The sequence below is a fragment of the Lepisma saccharinum genome, chromosome 1 (assembly GCF_977018435.1).
Source record: "Lepisma saccharinum chromosome 1, izLepSacc3.1, whole genome shotgun sequence".
NCBI lineage: Eukaryota > Metazoa > Arthropoda > Insecta > Zygentoma > Lepismatidae > Lepisma > Lepisma saccharinum.
The window spans coordinates 111,959,394-111,977,448 of NC_139229.1; the positions used below are offsets into that span (position 1 = coordinate 111,959,394).

Here is an 18,055-nt window from a genome sequence, read left to right on the forward strand (position 1 = left end):
ACAGTTACAGTTTTACAAATTAAAATAAAACATTATAATATATGCAGTGTTAAATAATTACAAAGTGTAAGACTAACAAGGGAGGTTATCTAAAGGTCCCCCTCCGATTTCCATGAAACTTGGCAGTATAGTGGGGCCCAAAGGAAGAATTACGTGTTTTTTTGTTTCAGCTAAAAAACGGTTTTAGGGGGCAAAACCCCCTCAAATGTCAAGATGAGGACAAATTGAAGTGATGATCTGACCCCTGTGTCTTTCCGATTTCCATGAAACTTGGCAGGTGTATAGTGGGGCCCAATGGAAGAAATACGTGTTTTTTTGTTTCAGATAAAAAACTGTTTTAGGGGGCAAAACCCCCTCAAATGTCAAGATGAGGACAAATCGAAGTGAGGATCTGACCCCTGTGTCCCTCCCATTTCCATAAAACTTGGCAGGTGTATAGTGGGGCCCAATGGAAGAAATAAGCGTTTTTTTTTGTTTCAGCTAAAAAACGGTTTTAGGGGGCAAAACCCCCTCAAATGTCAAGATGAGGACAAATTGAAGTGAGGATCGGACCCCTGTGTCCCCCTCCGATTTCCATGATACTTGGTAGGTGTGTGTATAAACGGGCCCAAATGAAGAAATACGTGTTTTTTTTTGTTCGGCAAAAAAATGATTTTAGGGGGCAACCCCCCCTCAAATGTCAATATGAGGACAAATTTAAGTTGGCATTTGATTTGTGTGTCCCCCTCCGATTTCCATGAAACTTGGCAGGTGTATAGTGGGGTCCAAAGGAAGAAATACATGTTTTTTTTTTGTTTCAGCTAAAAAACGGTTTTACAGGGCGAAACCCACTTAATTGTCAAGATGAGGACAAATTGAAGTGGGGATCTGACCCCTGTGTCCTCCTCAGATTTCCATGAAACTTGGCAGGTGTGTGTATAAACGGGCCCAAATGAAGAAATACGTGTTTTTTTGTTTCGGAAAAAAAATTGTTCTAGGGGGCAACCTCCTCTCAAATGTCAAGATGAGGACAAATTGAAGTGGGGATCTGACCCCTGAGTTCCCCTCCGATTTCCATGAAACGTGGCAGGTGTATAGAGGGGCCCGAAGGAAGAATTACGTGTTTTTTTGTTTGAGCTAAAAACTGTTTCAGGGGGCAAAATCCCCTCAAATGTCAAGATGAGGACAAATTGAAGTAAGGATCTGACCCCTGTGTTCCCCTCCGATTTTCATGAAACTTCGCAGGTGTATAGAGGGGCCCAAAGGAAGAAATACGTGTTTTTTTGTTTGGGCTAAAATACTGTTTTAGGGGGCAAAACCCGCCTCAAATGTCAAGATTAGGACAAATTGCCGTGGGAATCATCTGACCCCTGTGTCCCCCTCCGATTCCCATGAAATTTGACAGGTGTATAGAGAGGCCTTATGCCCCCTGTTTCTTCCTATGCCATATTTACGTGGTTTCGGGGACAGATCCCCACTTCAATTTCTCCTCATCTTGACATTTGAGGGAGGGGGGGGGGGGGCTCCTGCCAAGTTTCATGGAAATCGGAGGGGGAGACTTAGACCTCCCTAGTAAGTAAGTGTATTAATTAATTACAAATCGCGCACGCGAGCACACACACTATATATATATATGTGTATGTATATTATATATATATGTATATTAGCAGGTAACAATATGTTATAAGCACATTCTTACTTTCCAAAGAAGCGCATGTGGGATGGCAAAACGGATCCGGATCCGAAAATTCCGGATCCGGATCCAAAAGTACCGGATCCGGATCCGAAAGTACCTGATCCGGATCTGAAAGTACCGGATCCGAAAGTACCTGATCCGGATCTGAAAGTACCGGATCCGAAAGTTTTGGATCCGGATCCGAAAATTCTGGATCCGGATCCGAAAGTTCTGAATCCGGATCCGAAAGTTCTGGATCCGGATCCGGATCCGAATCTGAAAATTCCGGAACCGCGGATCCGGATCCGGATCCGAAAGTTCTGGATCCGGATCCGGATCTGAAAATTCCGGATCCGCAGATCCGGATCCGAAAAATTTTAGGATCCGGATCCTAAGGATCCGGAACCAACCGGATCCGGATTTCGGATCCGCTAGGATCCGGATCTGGCCACCCCTAGTTCCAACCCAGCGTCATATAAAGTGGTTATCTGGATGAAACTCTGGGGGAATAAAGGCAGCCAGGGGCGTGGTGATAATCACATCAACCCCACCTTCGGCCGTGATCAAGAAAGTGTAGTGCCATAATTCCACACCCCCTATGCGCCTTCATGGCGTGGCACGAAGCACAGGGAAGCACTTCACAACATGCAAATTCTTATCAAATGTGAAGAAAAAATAGTGGTAAGCACTGTCTTATACTGCATACCGAATGCATGCAAGTCCCATTATTCGACAATATTTTTTTTAAAAAAAAAATAAACCTCCAATGTTTTTTTAGATATAATCCGATACAAGATTACTTTCAGTTGAAATTTTCCTAGGGCAAGAAAGATATTCAAAGATTGCCGGATGAAGAAGCTGAATTTCCTTCAATATGCGATAGGCTATACCACTTAATCACGTCATTATGTACCCTCTTGATTCAATTGACAGAATATCTTGAAAGTTAAAAATGGTTGCATACATGGAATGAATGAATTAATTAAAATTGTAGGGTACATGTCATTTCGCACCCTTCAATATATGCGGGGAAATAGTCCTTGATATAAAATTCTTCTTCAAAAGTTTAAATAAAGGGATGTAAATAGCCCCTGGGGAAAAACGTAAAAACATTATCTAAAATCACTTTCGTAATCTCTCAACACGGATGATTAACAGTTGGGAAGATTAAAAGTCTGCCTGAGGAAAGCAAAGGTGGCACATTTAAGAAGACTATGCCCAACAATTAAAAAAATGACAGGATGATCCAACCCTTGCAGAAAATGTCCGTGTGTGAGACGGCTGTATCCAATACCAAGCCGAGTTAGAACAACGGGAGGGGCTGTATGAAACACCCTTGTTTCCCGTTACCGCATCTCACTCTTCCTTCCAAGTGTCCAGAAGAGAACAGTGAAACCACATTCTGCAGGTCCCTAGCGGGCAGAAGGTGGACAAGGACGTTGCGTCTCCATCAGAAGACTTAGCAGCAGTATCGGATGCTTCATTCTCCTTTATACCCAAGTGGCCAGGGACATCAGCAGTGGCAAACAAGGACACGAGCCGTCGAAGGATGGTCTGCACTACCTGGAATCAGCCTGGAATTAGGCGATTCCAGATTCTTAAGCACGCTGATCAAATCAGAGCAGACAAGAAATTTCTTCACATGAGTGGACATCAGCAAAATCCAGAGCCTTTATGGTGACGTTCAATTCTGCCATATAGATGGAACAGGCAGGATGTAGCGAGTAACTGGAATTTTAGAATCAATGGCGAAGGCACAACTAACTGATTCGAATTACTTTGGCCCATCTATGTATGTAAAACAAGGTAAAATTGGGGTATGGGTCCGAAGCTTTTTCTTGTGCTTCTTCACGGAGCCCATTGGTGCATTTCTTATCGACACCAGCAGATCTTGCTTTATCGTTGAATGGATATGGAAGCTGGGAAAGGGTTTTTTCCTAGAATATGAAAAGCGTACTGTAACCATACATTTCAATTATCATAGATTCAGTGTTGTTGCACATTATATCTGAGGCAAAAACACTTGACACATCACTAACGGTAGAAGTTATCTCAAAAACTACCTACGGTACATCTTGAAGAAAGTTTGTTGCATCGAAAAATGTCTGTGCTCACAAATTCGGAAAAGCTGTTTCTCCTTTACGTTTTAACCTTCCAGCGGGCGCGTTCATAATCGTGTCACCAGCGGGCGCGTGACGCATTTTTTACGTCATTTAGTATCATTCATTATGAGCAAGGATTTTTATAATATAAACGTAAATGTTTTTGGGTCTACATTCATTGATATCATATCTGAGGTTAATATAAATGAAACATATTGAAATACAAGTTAGAATGCTGAAAAAAGATGAAAAAACAGTACGTAACTTATTACATATTTATAGCGCACCACGCTTTTCATCAGCAGGCGCGTGTCGTACTAAATGTTACAAGTCTATGTACAAACACTTTACATTCCAAGTTCAAGAGGGACCGAGTCGAGTTAAAATTCTCTAAGTCATATCAAAAATTATGGGCAGTCTATGGCAATATCCTGTGTACACACTCCCGCCTCCCCCTTCCCTCACCTCACACACACACGCACACACCAACACACACACACACACACAAACAAACACACACACACACACACACACTATATCTCGTATAAACTAAGCAAAATAAACCAAATAATAAGAACTTACTTTCACATTTTTTGATATGTCCGTCCCCTCAAAACATCCTGGGAACGAGCCTAGCTACCAAAGTAAGTCAAGTCGCGATTAGCCTTTCTGTGCATAAAGCGGACTCAAAAACAAAATCAAAATCAAAATCAATCAATCTATTCTATTCAAGAAACTTGAAGGATACGCTGAATTTCGCTAACGTCTACGTTTTGTCAACTCATTTTCAAAAATGACCTGACTAAATAATTACAGAACAGGAGCAGGCGCGCAGCGCAAACTTTACGACACGGTGTTCTGATCTGAAATAAACAACAATTGACAGAGTATAACATATGGATTAGTAACAATGACTGCTAATATGCAACACAAAATACCTCTTTTAGGAATACATAAAAAGCATAGGTCGACGAATTCAAAGGGAACACAAGAAAATTCAAGAAAATTACTTTTGGCGTAAATTTTGCGCAGGCGCGCCCGCTCGAAGGTTAACTGATAACATAGAACACATACTGTTGAAACCAATTTTTATCCACTTAACATTGGAGTGTGCTTACACTATTTGCGAGTTGTTGGTTTTCTTTGAAGTCACTTGTCGAGATTCCTGATCCAAAAATTTAGATACCCATTGCGATCCTACCACATAGGTAAGTGACAATAAGTCCTCCTTGTCTATATTACACAATCATTTAGCACACCAATTGATTCTTTGAGTTGCTATTGTACAAATACTGTTCCATATATTTTCCCCTTGCCTTCTCGATTTATATGAAACACAAACATAAGTTTCATCAGAGTCTTTTCTCTTATTCTTCGAGAGATACTTCATTAATTCAACTGCCTGCATATTTAAATCATCGCAAGACAAGAAATATTCCGCAAAAAGAAAAAGAAAAATGAATTAATAACGTGTACATTGCCACAATAAGGTTTATAAAAATAGTTCTGAAAATCCAAGATGGCGGCAATTCCTGCAAAATGAGCATCAGTCAGACCATGTGACCAATTTTTTTTAGAATCACTAATCATAGCAGAGAAAGTCGGAACAATCAAATCTTCTGGCTCTCAATCTTCCAACAGAAACTTCCCAGCTGCTACATTATAGTGGCATTCACAGTCCGCAAGCGCATCCTTACGTTCTTTTCCGCCGTCACTCTTCTGTGTCGTCGAAATCGTCTAGATGCTGCCTTTTCGAGCGGTTAGCGACAACTTGGTCTATGAATATACTGTCAGTAGTGATGTTATGACGTCACGTGTTTATTGTCTGTTGTACACTTGTGTGCTATCTACATTTATAGATGAATACGTGAATAAGATAGGCAGGTCAGGTTTGGTGCTGTTGGAATATAACTCCACATTACTATGGCGACCGCTAGCCGCTCGTGCTGCCTTGCAGTATAGTTGCCACTTTTGCCGCCAGGTGTGAACTGCCCACGGGACATACGCGCACAGTACGGAAGCAGAAAGCTGATGCCAATATTATAATGCTTTCAATGTTTCCACTACTTAATTTTAAAATGTGATGTGTGGTTTCTTCTTTAATAACTTTACTAAATGCAGTGTTGTATATAAAATTTCAAAGTTGAGCTACGTTTTAGATCGTCCATTCACTAAACATTATCTTTACAAAGTGAAAGTTCCAATATGGCTGCCGTAGCGTCACAACGAGTTGCTCCTCTTCCCAACGCCACCTAAGTTATGTCGCGGATTCGAACTATAACGGTAGTAAGATTCCACCACGTTACTCTAGACGGTAGCAGCTGGGATTCGGACACGGCCAGAGTAGCGATTAGAACCTGCCAACTAAGTGTATCACACCACGCTGGTAATCTTGAAGCCCTGGAATTGCATCTCTGGTGGGTATTTTACAACTAAGATTGTGCCTGTTTAGTGGCCGTGCTTTCGATATCCCCACTGAGTTTCCCGAGTTCGAGGTCTAGCATCGGTGGTCTTTGTGAGTGCAAGGGTTCCCATCCCCTCCAGGGCCACTAGCGCATCTCGCCCAGATCATGTCATAAAACTCGAGTATTCAATTACAACAATGTGACTACTACTGTCCTAATGCAGAAACTCACTTTTTTTTGGCTTTAGTGAACATTTAATTTCTCCCCCTCCCTATATTCCATTTCTTCTTCTAACGGATTAAGTATGGTACAACTAATGGCAAAATTGACTTGGGACGAGCTGAAGTAAACCCAGATAGCATTAAAGCTTGTAGCAAGCTTGCTTGTAGATTGTCAAAGCCAGTTGGATACATCAAGCTTGACATAAGCTTGTTTCAAACATGCATCTTTCTGTGAAAAGCTTGGTGCAAGTTTTTTGTATGTCAAGCTTGCTGCAATTTTGATACGGGGTAACTATGTAATGTAGTTAGCTTCATTCAAACCTGATGCAAGCTTACAGCTTGTCATTAGTTTCTTCACATTACATGAAAAGCTTCAAGCAAGCTCACTGTGCTATCTGGGAATGAATTACCAAGGAAATGTTTTCCGATTCTTCCCTGCATTGCCTTGTTGCACATATTGCAGAATGGTGCCAAGGTATAAACTTCCCTTACATATATTTGAGAAGAATATACATGTTGAATTTTATATTATTCTAAGGAAAAAATTCTCACCCCCAACCCCAATTTTGATGGTATAGTCAGCCAGCCCAGCCCTCCTGTGTGGAAACCCCTTCATCAATTTCATCTAATTTTCACTGAATATCGTTGTTCGCGATTAGTCAAAAGTGGCAGAAAAGCGATGCTTAATGACAAGAATACTAATACCACTTGCATTGCATTTTCACTTGATTTTTTCCCCTTTATCAGTTCATATTAATCAACTAACACTGATGTAGCTAAACGCTACATTAGATCAGCCTAACAAACTAAGAAGAAACTGCTTTATGCACAGTGTTCTGCCAACCAAACTCTATTTGTCTTTTCAGGGGAAGCTATAGTTGAAGTAATGGTTAACAGGGACATTGAAAAATGTGTGTTTGTCGCTCTCAATCGCAGCCGTGTTGTTTGCAATGAAGAAACAAAAACGCTTGCAGGTAGCAACAATGAAGACAGTTGCAAGTAAGTTTGGCAATCTCTTATCTTTGATTAACATGTATACTAAACACAATCACACGAACATATTAAATTAAATGTTAGTACATTGGAGTTATGAGCGGGTAGCATCCTTTTAAGTGGTTAAATAACATGGTTATTGGCAAATGGTGATCAACTGCCCCTCCTTCCCTTGACATCTAAAAAAATTATCGCCTCTCCCCTGTCGTGTAAAATTTAATCCACACAAATAATATCCTAAACCAACAACAAATCAATTGATGGAATGTCGTACATCAAGCACTGATCTAAGCAAATTTTGTCAAGCACATTTTTTTTCATTTATATGTTTAAAATGGGTAATGAAAATCTTATTTTATTATTGTCCTACCCGAAAAATATTTTTCTTTATTTATTTGATTTAGCTGTCACACTAACTCTACACAAAATCAAAGTGTCCTTAGTTTATCTTTAATATTCATGACTTAAATGTCTTTTAGATGTTCAAGTTAGTGTTACATCAAAGTACAGTTTCGTGATTAAATATAATTTCTTACATGTCTACATTAATATCATAGAATAATTTATAATTATAAATACAATTCCCATATCTGGTGCTGATATTATGAGGATAAAGAAGTTAATAGAGATGTTTCTCTCTCTACCAGAATATTGTGCAAGGTCTTCCTTTGTTTCGTATAAAATGTGTGTGTGTGTGTGTGTTTGTGTGTGTGTGTGTAGATAAATAGATAGATATGTATTATATACAGTATAGCATACTTCTAAGCACGATACGGTTGAAAGGAGAGATAGCGGATTATACCCCCCCCCCCCACCCTAGCTCTAGTTATGAGTGACTCATTCCAACGAGGGATAATTGAAGACTAAAATTGGTAAACGCTGTAAGTGCCACAATAATTCAAACACCGTTTTCCACGTTAAACTGTGAAATGTGGCTGGTAGCCCTTTAAGTAGTTCAAAGGGCGTGTAAAGAGGTCACTAGTGTGCACGTTCTTACGGGCTGATGTGCGGAACGATGCGATTTCCCAACACTTTCGCTTTTGGCACTTACAACGTTTACCACTTTTAGTCCTCAATTACTTCCCACCCGCTTGATATGTAAACTATATTATTTAATATATCATACTCATAGAGTTTCTGTTCAGTTCAGTTAATTTTAAAGCCCCATAACTATGAGTATATATAAGAAATATGCATTATATTGTCAAGCAATCTTAAAATCTATAATATTGCTTGTGCATTGGGCTCAGACTGTGGGACGGCATGGGTTCGTGTCCGCCTGGGTCAGTCTCTGGGTTTTCGGCCTATGGATAGGACCGGTGGCCACCCAACATCGTGGGTGAATAGCTACAAGTGAATAGCGTAAGCCGGTCATAAAAATCCCCTATGACGGTTGGAAGTTCGACGTGGTGACCTAACGTCACTCCAATACCGGTTGAAGAACTCCACACCTCCAGTTAGGATTGTGGGAGGGAGACTGGCAGTCGGGAGATAGGCCACCTTACGAGCTGTAGAGCCACGGCTTATTGTTACATGCAGTGAAAATAGGTTGAGTACTATTTTCTGAATCTTATGCAAGTCAAAATCATTTCTTACAGTGTGAGTTTTAGAATTCAACTTAGAATATGGTTGATTTGTATTCCATTTGATATCAAGATTAAAATTGTAAAGGTATATAGCTGGAAAAGATATTCTATTTTTTGGACTTTTAACCACTGTTATGTTTTAAAGATATTTACCTACGTTTTAGAGGCTGAATCTGCCTCCGTCTTCAGGGTAGCGTGTAGTCTGATAGATCACATAAGAGGTTGCCTAGGAGGTCCAGTCCCCGGAGATCAAGGTGGAAACCTAACGGTGTCACACGAAGCCTTGATCGTGACCTTGACGTGGTCTGACAAAGTGGAGCCTGGGCCACTGATAATCTTACCTGGCAATTTTTTGTATATAGAGGTCCTTGTGACCGACAGACGCGGTGGAGCCTAGGCCACCAAGAATAATCCTCATAGGCAACCTTTTATGTGATCTATCAGACTACACGCTACCCTGAAGACGGAGGCAGATTCAGCCTCCAAAACGTAGGTAAATATCTTTAAAACATAACAGTGGTTAAAAGTCCAAAAACTAGAATGAATAAATCACCACTGATTAGCTACAAAGAAGAACTGGAAAAGATAGTTTTTTCATTTAATTAATGGAAACCTATTAATAAATAGTTTTCTGAGGGGCTACTGGAGAGCATATAAGATAATTAAGATAGTAAATCCACTCACTTCATCCCCCCTTTGAAAAAACAACAAGTCGCATTCTACTTACAAGTATATATTTATATACATATAATAATTGGATATTGTCTTTTTCAGGGCAAAAAATGATCAGCTCCAGTGCCTTAAAAAGGTCTCTGTAGGGTGCAATATGCCACATGTAGTGCAGTTGGCAAGAATGCTTCTGGAGCGTCTGTATGAAAACAGCCCCTGCAATATACAAGAAAATATTATACCTGACACTAACCAGAGATTAAGTGAAATTCTGAAATATTTGGATTTTTTGAAATATTTGTAAGCAGTAATGTTATTGTTTGTCATTTTTATCTTCAACTTTCTTCGTAGTATTTTTTCAAGAGAAAGAATTTGTTATCCGATATTTTGATTTTCTCTTCTGTTTTCTTCCTGTACAGGCCCGGATTTAGGGAACTTGAAAAGGAGGGAGGGGGAGGGCTTTAGCTCCGATCTCCATCAACAAAGGAGCCTGTTTTGTAAAAAAAAGAAAAAGAAAGAGCTCTAGGAAATGAGATACGTAAGAATGTTTAAATTTAAAATATATACTGACAGAGCTTGCTCTAATAGTTATAACAGAAATTGCATAAATGGGATCTCAGGATATCCTCACATACATAAATCCGGGTCTGTTTCTGAATAAAGCTCAGAAACTGGTATAGCACAATGAAATATCAATTTTTGTTCTTAAAAGTTTCAAATTAGTTCATGTACTTTATAGTTAATATTTTACAATAACCTATAACTTGTGTAGTTATGAAGCAATGTAACGTTCAGCTTATAAAACTGTGTATGAATCAAGAAAGGCATGTTTTATTTCTAAATGTCGGTTATCCTAGAGGAACAGTAAGATAAAATGTCGTCGACCTCCATGTTTGTCTGAAGGTAGATTTTTCATAAGTATGACATCTTAATTAGACAGTATCTATTGATTAGTTCTTCTCTATTTCAATCAGAATTCGGGGAGAACTACTACTTTAGTATTCGTTAACTTTTCTCTTCAGGTTTTTGAAAATTTTTGCTTTGAAAATCGAATACAGTGAAAGATGGCAAAACAAAATGTGTACTGCTTTCAAAAAAGAGAGATATTTGTGCGCCAATCCCTAGAATCATAGCTAGAGATTTCTCCTTCCAGGGCAAAAATAGACAAATTTATTTATTTATTTAACTGAAGATTCCAAATACAGTGTTAGCCATTTTAAACAACAAAAAAATAACGACAAAAATAATAACATATAATATAAAATTACATGTGGTTAAGAAACTTACATACTTTTAGCTAACAGTCTTCTAAAACGTACCAGATTTTCAAAATGTCTATTTGGCTGGTTAGATTTATTGGCTGGGCAGTCTATGGAACAGAGAATGCTGGATGAGGTATAATCTTGACTTCTGAGAAGCACAAAGTTGAGTGCTTCTTGTTGAGCGGGGGCAGCTCTCGAAAATGAATTTCGTGAAGAAGGCGGTAGGAATATATGGTCTGCCGGTCTATCTCCCTCGTGAGTAGTTTGGATATTTAACATTTGTAGAAGGATGGACTTTTCCAAGTGTCTTGTGGACGGAATTCGGTGTCGAACAATGACCAGGATGTAATTTTGAACGCAATTTAGTCTAAGTTTGAGAGGCATTCCATAGACCAGATCGGAGAGCAATATTCCATTTTTGGTGAAACAAAAGATTTGTAAAAAGTGCTAAGAGCAGACAAGTTGTTTATTTCGGTAAAACGATAGAGTAGACCCAGCATACGCATGGAACCCTTGGTGACTGCGGAGATGTGTTCAGAAAAGGAAAGTTTCTCATCAAATATGACGCCCAGGTCCTTCTGAGCGGCAGCTCTTTGAACACATTTATCTTTAATGGAGTATTTTGTATTTAATGTGTTTTTTAAAGGAGAATCCACCACGGTACATTTTTGAGGGTTAAGTTTATTAAGTTCCATAATTCACACCACTTTATTAGGGAATCCAAATTATTTTGCAGAAGTGCCATGTCAGTGAAATTTGAGATTTTACTATATATTTTGCAATCGTCAGTGAACAAGAGAATGTTTTTACATCAGTCTGAAAGCTATTCTGGAAGGTCATGAAAGTAAAATAGAATATGACGGCCCTGCACTGAATTCAGAGCTTTATACCCTATTTCCCTTGCTCTGGACAAATGATGTTCTCCTATAGCTATACTCATGTGCATACAGCAAGTCATTGGCTCCGTAAGGAATCCATGCTAAAATGATATCAATTTTTAGCCTCATGTGACAGCGTTCCCTATGAGTTGTTTCACAAGAGATTCACAGAATTTCCATCGGATCGGACTGCTGCCGTAGTCGAATCTCTCTCTCTCTCTCCTTTCTTGTTCTATTTCTCATTTTTCTTTTTCTTTCCCTGCTTCTCTTTTTTTGTATATTTCTATTTCTTTTCTTATGTCGTCCCTGTGCTTCTCCACATATCTCCATTTCCATGTCTCTTTCTTTCTTTCTTACTCTGTTTCTCACTCTTTTTCTTTCCTTCTCGTATTCTTTTTTCTTTACTCTGTTTATCTCCCTTTCTTTCCTTCCCTTCCTGTTTCTCTATCTTGTACCTGTTTTATTATTTTTTCTTTTGTTTCTCTATCTTTATTATCTTTCTTTATTTCCACTTTCCCTTCTCCTTCCTTATTTTTATTTGTTTCTCATTTTCCTTCTTCTTTCCTCTGCTTCTCTATTTCTTTTATACGAATAATATTGAGACAAGACAAGGCGAGACTCGATCTGGCTTTCGTCCCGTGTTGTAAAAGTCTGTCTCGTTCCTCGTCTCGTCTCGTCTCGATTTATGAACACCTGTTCTCGTCTCGGTCTCGAAGGAGAGGCCTAACTGGTATAATGCCACCCCATTTATTATCATTAAAAATTAATAATAACCATAATAATTAATAAATAATGATAATATCAAAAATCATTTTGCTGCCAAACTAATCTTTCGCGAGGTTACCGCTTGACAGTGAATATCTTCAATTTTACATTTTACACCGTTAATATATTGAAATGTATGGCTATGCCACTTTATCAACTTTTATACATCTCGTTCAAGGAGAAGTTTTGGAAGTTAGGGCCAAATTTTGATAATTAAGTTTACGTTCTCCATCCTGTAATTTTGAAATCCATAGAACCATTTCATCTTTTAAGTGGCAGGATAGGATAACATGGATTTCTGAACCCGCCTAATACATTTAGAACTAAATTCTATTGAGCTCATTTTTTTTCGGATATTCTGCTAGAATGCGAATTAACTGAACTTTGTTTCTGTTATTGGCCATCAACATGATAAGTTTATTGCTCTTTTTTATGAATAAAATTTATGGTGCTGTAACCCAGTAATGCAAGCGGAAAATAATGACCAATAATAGTGCATAGCTATTTTACATGTAGTTAAACATGTGCATAAGAGGCGGGAGCCATTTTTTGTGTAATTTGGAGTTGGTGGATACACTCTCTACAAAAATAACTTTTTTTCTTTCACAAGAACAAAATGAAATGAATCTAGAAGTATTTTACATGCTGAATGCGAATATGTTTTGAGATTCTTTCCATCAGACAGGGTTTTTGTGTGACAGACGTATAAAGTTTTATGAAATCATTACTTAACATAAATCTATATGATAAAGAAATATGTCATTCTGGCTTACTTAAAACGTTGAAGGTATTGATTTGTAGACATATTTGCATTTCGGATATCTCTGTTCATGGTCCAGAAGTAATCATCCAGCATACTCTATTTGCCTTGGCACCTTTTTTCTATGGTAGAAATCTGCTGGTGGAAACGCTCGCAATGTCCATTGCTGACGGCTCCAAGATTTTCTGGGAAGAAGTCTATAGGTGGGAGTCTAAATAAATTTTTAAAGACATGTTGCATCCAATAGCTTTGTATGAATTCTCAAGATCGGTCACTGCATCACGATAGTTTTCTGCTTTATGATTTCCAAGAAAATTGCAACATAAATTTTTGAACGACTGCCAGGCTGCTTTTTCCGGTGGATTTAACAGTTCCTCAAAATGTTTGTCAGCCATTAGTGATCTTATTTGTGGACCTATAAAAATTCCTTCTTTCAGTTTCGCATCACTGACGTTGGGAAATTTAGATTTGAAGTACATAAATGCAGCAGAGTTTTTATCCATTGCTGTCACAAAATCTTTCATGACTCCCAATTTGATATGCAATGGAGGTAATTACACTTTTTCAAGATTCACTAAAGGTGTATTTGCCATATTTTTTCTGTCCAGGAATAAGAGATTCACATTTAGGCCACAATTTTCTAATGTAGTGAGACTTCTTATCCCTGCTGTCCCATTCACAGAAGAAACAGCAAAATTTAGTGTATCCAAGACACCTTTAAGTGTCCACAGATATTCCAGTTATATTTGCTATATTAGAGTTCTTCCAGCAGCAATTTCATATGTTCATGTGTCTCTTTAGTACCAGCTGCATGCGCTACAGATACTGATAGTAATCCATTGCCATTATGCAGCAGTACAGCCTTCAAATTAACTTTGGAAGAATCTATGAAGATACTAGGTTAACAACACCTATACGTCTTGAAAAGAAACACTACATATTAATTCGCTATAATTGATTTTCAAAAATAACTGTCACAGGAAAAATTCTAGTTAGATATTTGAATTCAGGGCAAAAGAATACACTAGATTCGCCATTTACTTTACTTTTGAAAAAAAATCATGTTGACCATGTTATCGGAGGCGAGTTGTTTTTTATGTTGTCGCTTTTTCTAATGTAACATAAACGCAATGGGAGTTATTTTGATACAAAGGTGAGGTTTTGTAGTGTAGATATTGTTGGACTGTCATTGGAAAGATCTGATTCTTGTGGATTTGAAAACAATATTAGCCAGGTACCTAATATGGAATACCATAACGGGTTGAAGTATTCAATATATACAGACAAAAATTTGGAGATTCGACCCCCCCCCCCCCCTCACATTTCCTCCGTAAATCCTGTATTTTGAGAAACTGTATACCTCCTAGTTAATTTACATGTATTTACCTGAGCGGGATTTTTACTACCTAGGTAATATTCTATATTATAAGCCCTTTTTTTGTTCATTTCCTGTGGTACGTATTACATATTTGAAGCACTTCTTTTAGGATAGAATTTTGACATTTTTTTACGATTTCAATTGTTTTTATCATGTATTTTGAAGGTAACTGAATAGTACATATACAAAGAAACATATTTAACACCCTTAGGACTTAAAGAAAGAACATCAAAGATATCAAAACATGATAAAATGTTGGTCTGACTGCTAAAGAAGAATATCTTACAAAAAACCTGGCGTGGCATTGAAAATAGTGAGATCCCGCTTTTTTATATACCCAAATTCTACATCATCATTACTGACCTATCTTGTGTAACAGGCGGTTTTTAAACCCTCTTTGTGATCAGATTGGCTAATCGGTACTGGACTGGTCCAATTCGTAACATACATATCACCACCGGGAATCGAATCATTGACCTCTTAACCACAAGCAACAGTGGCCTCCCCGATGGCGTAGTGGTAACGTCGTCGCCTTGTTGCCGGGTTCGATACCCGGTGGAGACACATTACAGTGGTTCGAATCCCACTTTGTGAACTCTAGGTCCAGTCCCAATTAGCCTATCTGTGCATAAAGTGGAATAACAATAATTCCTTTCAGTGGCGCAACCACAGGGGGGCAGGGGGACATTGTCCCCCCCACCACCTTGGTCGGAAATTAGTTCTGGTCCGGCTTGGGCATGGATGTTTGCGAGTATCCATTCATCATTGTCATCATGCCATCACTCATCCCCATATTCGCAAATTAGCCAAAAGTAGCACAAAAGCGAAGTAAAATAAAGCAAATCAATAATAACAATAACAATAATAATGTTATAATAACATTATTATTATTGTCATTGTTTTATTAACATCATTATTATTAAAATTATTATTGGTACGTTTATCCTGGTACTTGCTCCCCCCCCAGACAAAAATTCGTGGTTGCGCCTCTGATTCCTTTCCATTCCAATTCCACAAGGCAACAGCGTTAATCACGACGCTACCAGAAAGGTTCTCTTGTGCAACAGGTTCGCAGTACTCAATCGGAAGCATTGACGGTGCTTTCCCAGTGCGTCTGCACCTGAGTGCACGTGCACTCAACAACCCGAGTACGCTTGCACCTAATGCCCCGAGTGCGCGTGCACTGGGAAGAAAACAATCCACCCGCTAGGGGCAAGGCCATCGAAGGTCTCTGACGTGTTCTCTCGGGAAAACCTCTTCGAGGCAGCTGTGGTATCTGGAGAATCCCTCACCATGGTGTAATCACAGCACACGTCTGAGTGAAAGGTGCCGGCCTCCGTGGCGGAAGGGTTAGCACAGCACGCTGCGACGCCAGAGGTCCCTGGTTCGAATCCCGGCCTGGGCATGGGTGTTCCTTGTGTGTGTCCCTTCATCAGTTCTATCATATCACTCTGTCTCCTCTTCGCGATTAACCAAATCTGGCAGAAATGCGAAGTGAAATAAAACAGAAAAAGAACATGAAATGAAAGGGAATAAGACGACACTAGCAGTGGTCTTAAAAATTTTAACTATAGTCAAAGACAGTCAAATATTAAATAAGCCAAATACTTATTTTCTTGTGTGTAATGTGAAGTTGATTTATTTCCGCAGAAATTACATAGGATAAGACTTAGATTGTGAAAGCTTTACGTTGACAAAGACTGCGAAAATTTATGTGTACCAAAATCAATAATAATAGGCGTAAAAATAATGATCGGAGGCTTTATACATAATCAGTTTTACATACAACATTTTGGTATTCAATAAATGATCCATTTAAAATTGTTCATCTAAATTCATTTTGTAGAACAGCTCTTTGTATACAAATTTTACTGATCTAAAATAGATATAAGGTGTAATTAATACCGTTTTACCTCTTCATGTAATAACTATTATTTAATTTTATTGTTATGAATTGACTTGTTTTAATCTTATTAATATACATATTCCTTGTTAACCTATTAATTACAAGCTTTATTATTATTATTACTACATGTAAGAGACTAGATTCCAACCCCTTCCGAAATAGAGTTCTACATACGTGTCTGCCTATAGTAGGACATCTTTACATTCTATAGATTTATTTTCTTTTTGTGCGAGCCATAGGCTGTTCGCACTACATAGTTTTGATTTTTCTACAATATTTTGTTACATTTAGTTTTCTTCTAAGCTGTCTCTTACTTTGTCCCCTATATACACATTCTTTCCCTCCCTCGGCAGTTCTTCTTCCAGTCTTTCTGACGTTTTCAGAGGCAGTGGTAGCTTTGTAAATAATTACATGTTCAATATACAACATCATGCGTAACTGTTGCAAAAAAGAAAAGAAATTGCCAATCCTTAAAGTGAGGTTAGTCACTGCAACGCAACAAATAAGAATAATATAATCAAATGCTGTTAAAAAATATATATTAGCCATTACGGGCTTTGGTGGGTTGCTAAACTAGAGACAAGTAGCGGGTTGAAGGTCTCTGCACTAGAGCCTAATCCTTCATTATCTTCTCATTCATTGCTTTCTTGAAGAAGAATTTGAAAGTTGGAATTGCAGTTTTTCACTTTTTCCTTTCTAGTTTCCACGCATTGTATAAAAGTAATTGAAGATGCTTATCTTATTTGGTTGATCGATTCGTTTGATTGATCAAGTTTATTTTACATCGTTCCCTGACACTTTTGTCTCATCGCGACGATGGGAATGAGAATGGTGATAAGATCAGATGAATGAAGGGACAATCACATACATACATGGACGACACAACACGAGCACCAAGGAGGATTTATTGGCTATTCGTCCAGACGCCAGAGCCTTGTTAGTCTGCAAAAAGCAGTACATGGTGTGCTACGAGGAAGAGAGGTTGACATTTGGGGTCTTTAAAAATGGGTCACACCTTTACGCGGAGACGTACTCTCTCAATAGAGCGAATATTAATATTATAAATAAGAAAAACCTATAGATAGGTGGAAAAATAAAGTTAATGTACGAAATGGTGGCGATATGTAATTGTTATCAATGAAGGAACTGATGACGAATGATAAAATAAATATTACGAGTACGACAGAAAATACGTTGCTGCTGACCTGTATTTGAAATTATTTTAAAACATAAATGCAAACCAAAGTAAAAAACATACAAATAATTAACAAAATTAATTTTCGAAAAAGACAATAACTATTTGAAGCATTCTACAAAAGGATGGTATTTTTGGAAAGAAAAAAATTGGCCTTGTAAAATAGAAGGAAAATTCTATGAAACTGTATTTCCGTTCCTGTTTCGTGTGTCTCGACTCTTGGTACAGCCGTCCTTTTGTCACCTTTGTCTGAGGAATGCCGTTAGGCTGGGATTGTTGAA

The 18,055-nt window shown here is 38.3% G+C and overlaps 1 protein-coding gene across 2 annotated transcripts in view; it reads left to right on the forward strand.

The window, feature by feature from the left end:
• LOC145999335 (uncharacterized) overlaps positions 1–10,147 on the forward strand; it is a 54,343-nt gene extending 44,196 nt beyond the window's left edge. For both annotated transcript variants that reach the window (XM_083136277.1, XM_083136282.1), the window contains exons 18-19: positions 7,249–7,381; positions 9,736–10,147. In XM_083136277.1, coding sequence (XP_082992403.1) covers positions 7,249–7,381; positions 9,736–9,934 — 332 coding nt within the window. In that variant the 3' untranslated portion in view covers positions 9,935–10,147. The remainder of the gene's footprint in view (positions 1–7,248; positions 7,382–9,735) is intronic.
• Positions 10,148–18,055: the final 7,908 nt, after the last annotated feature.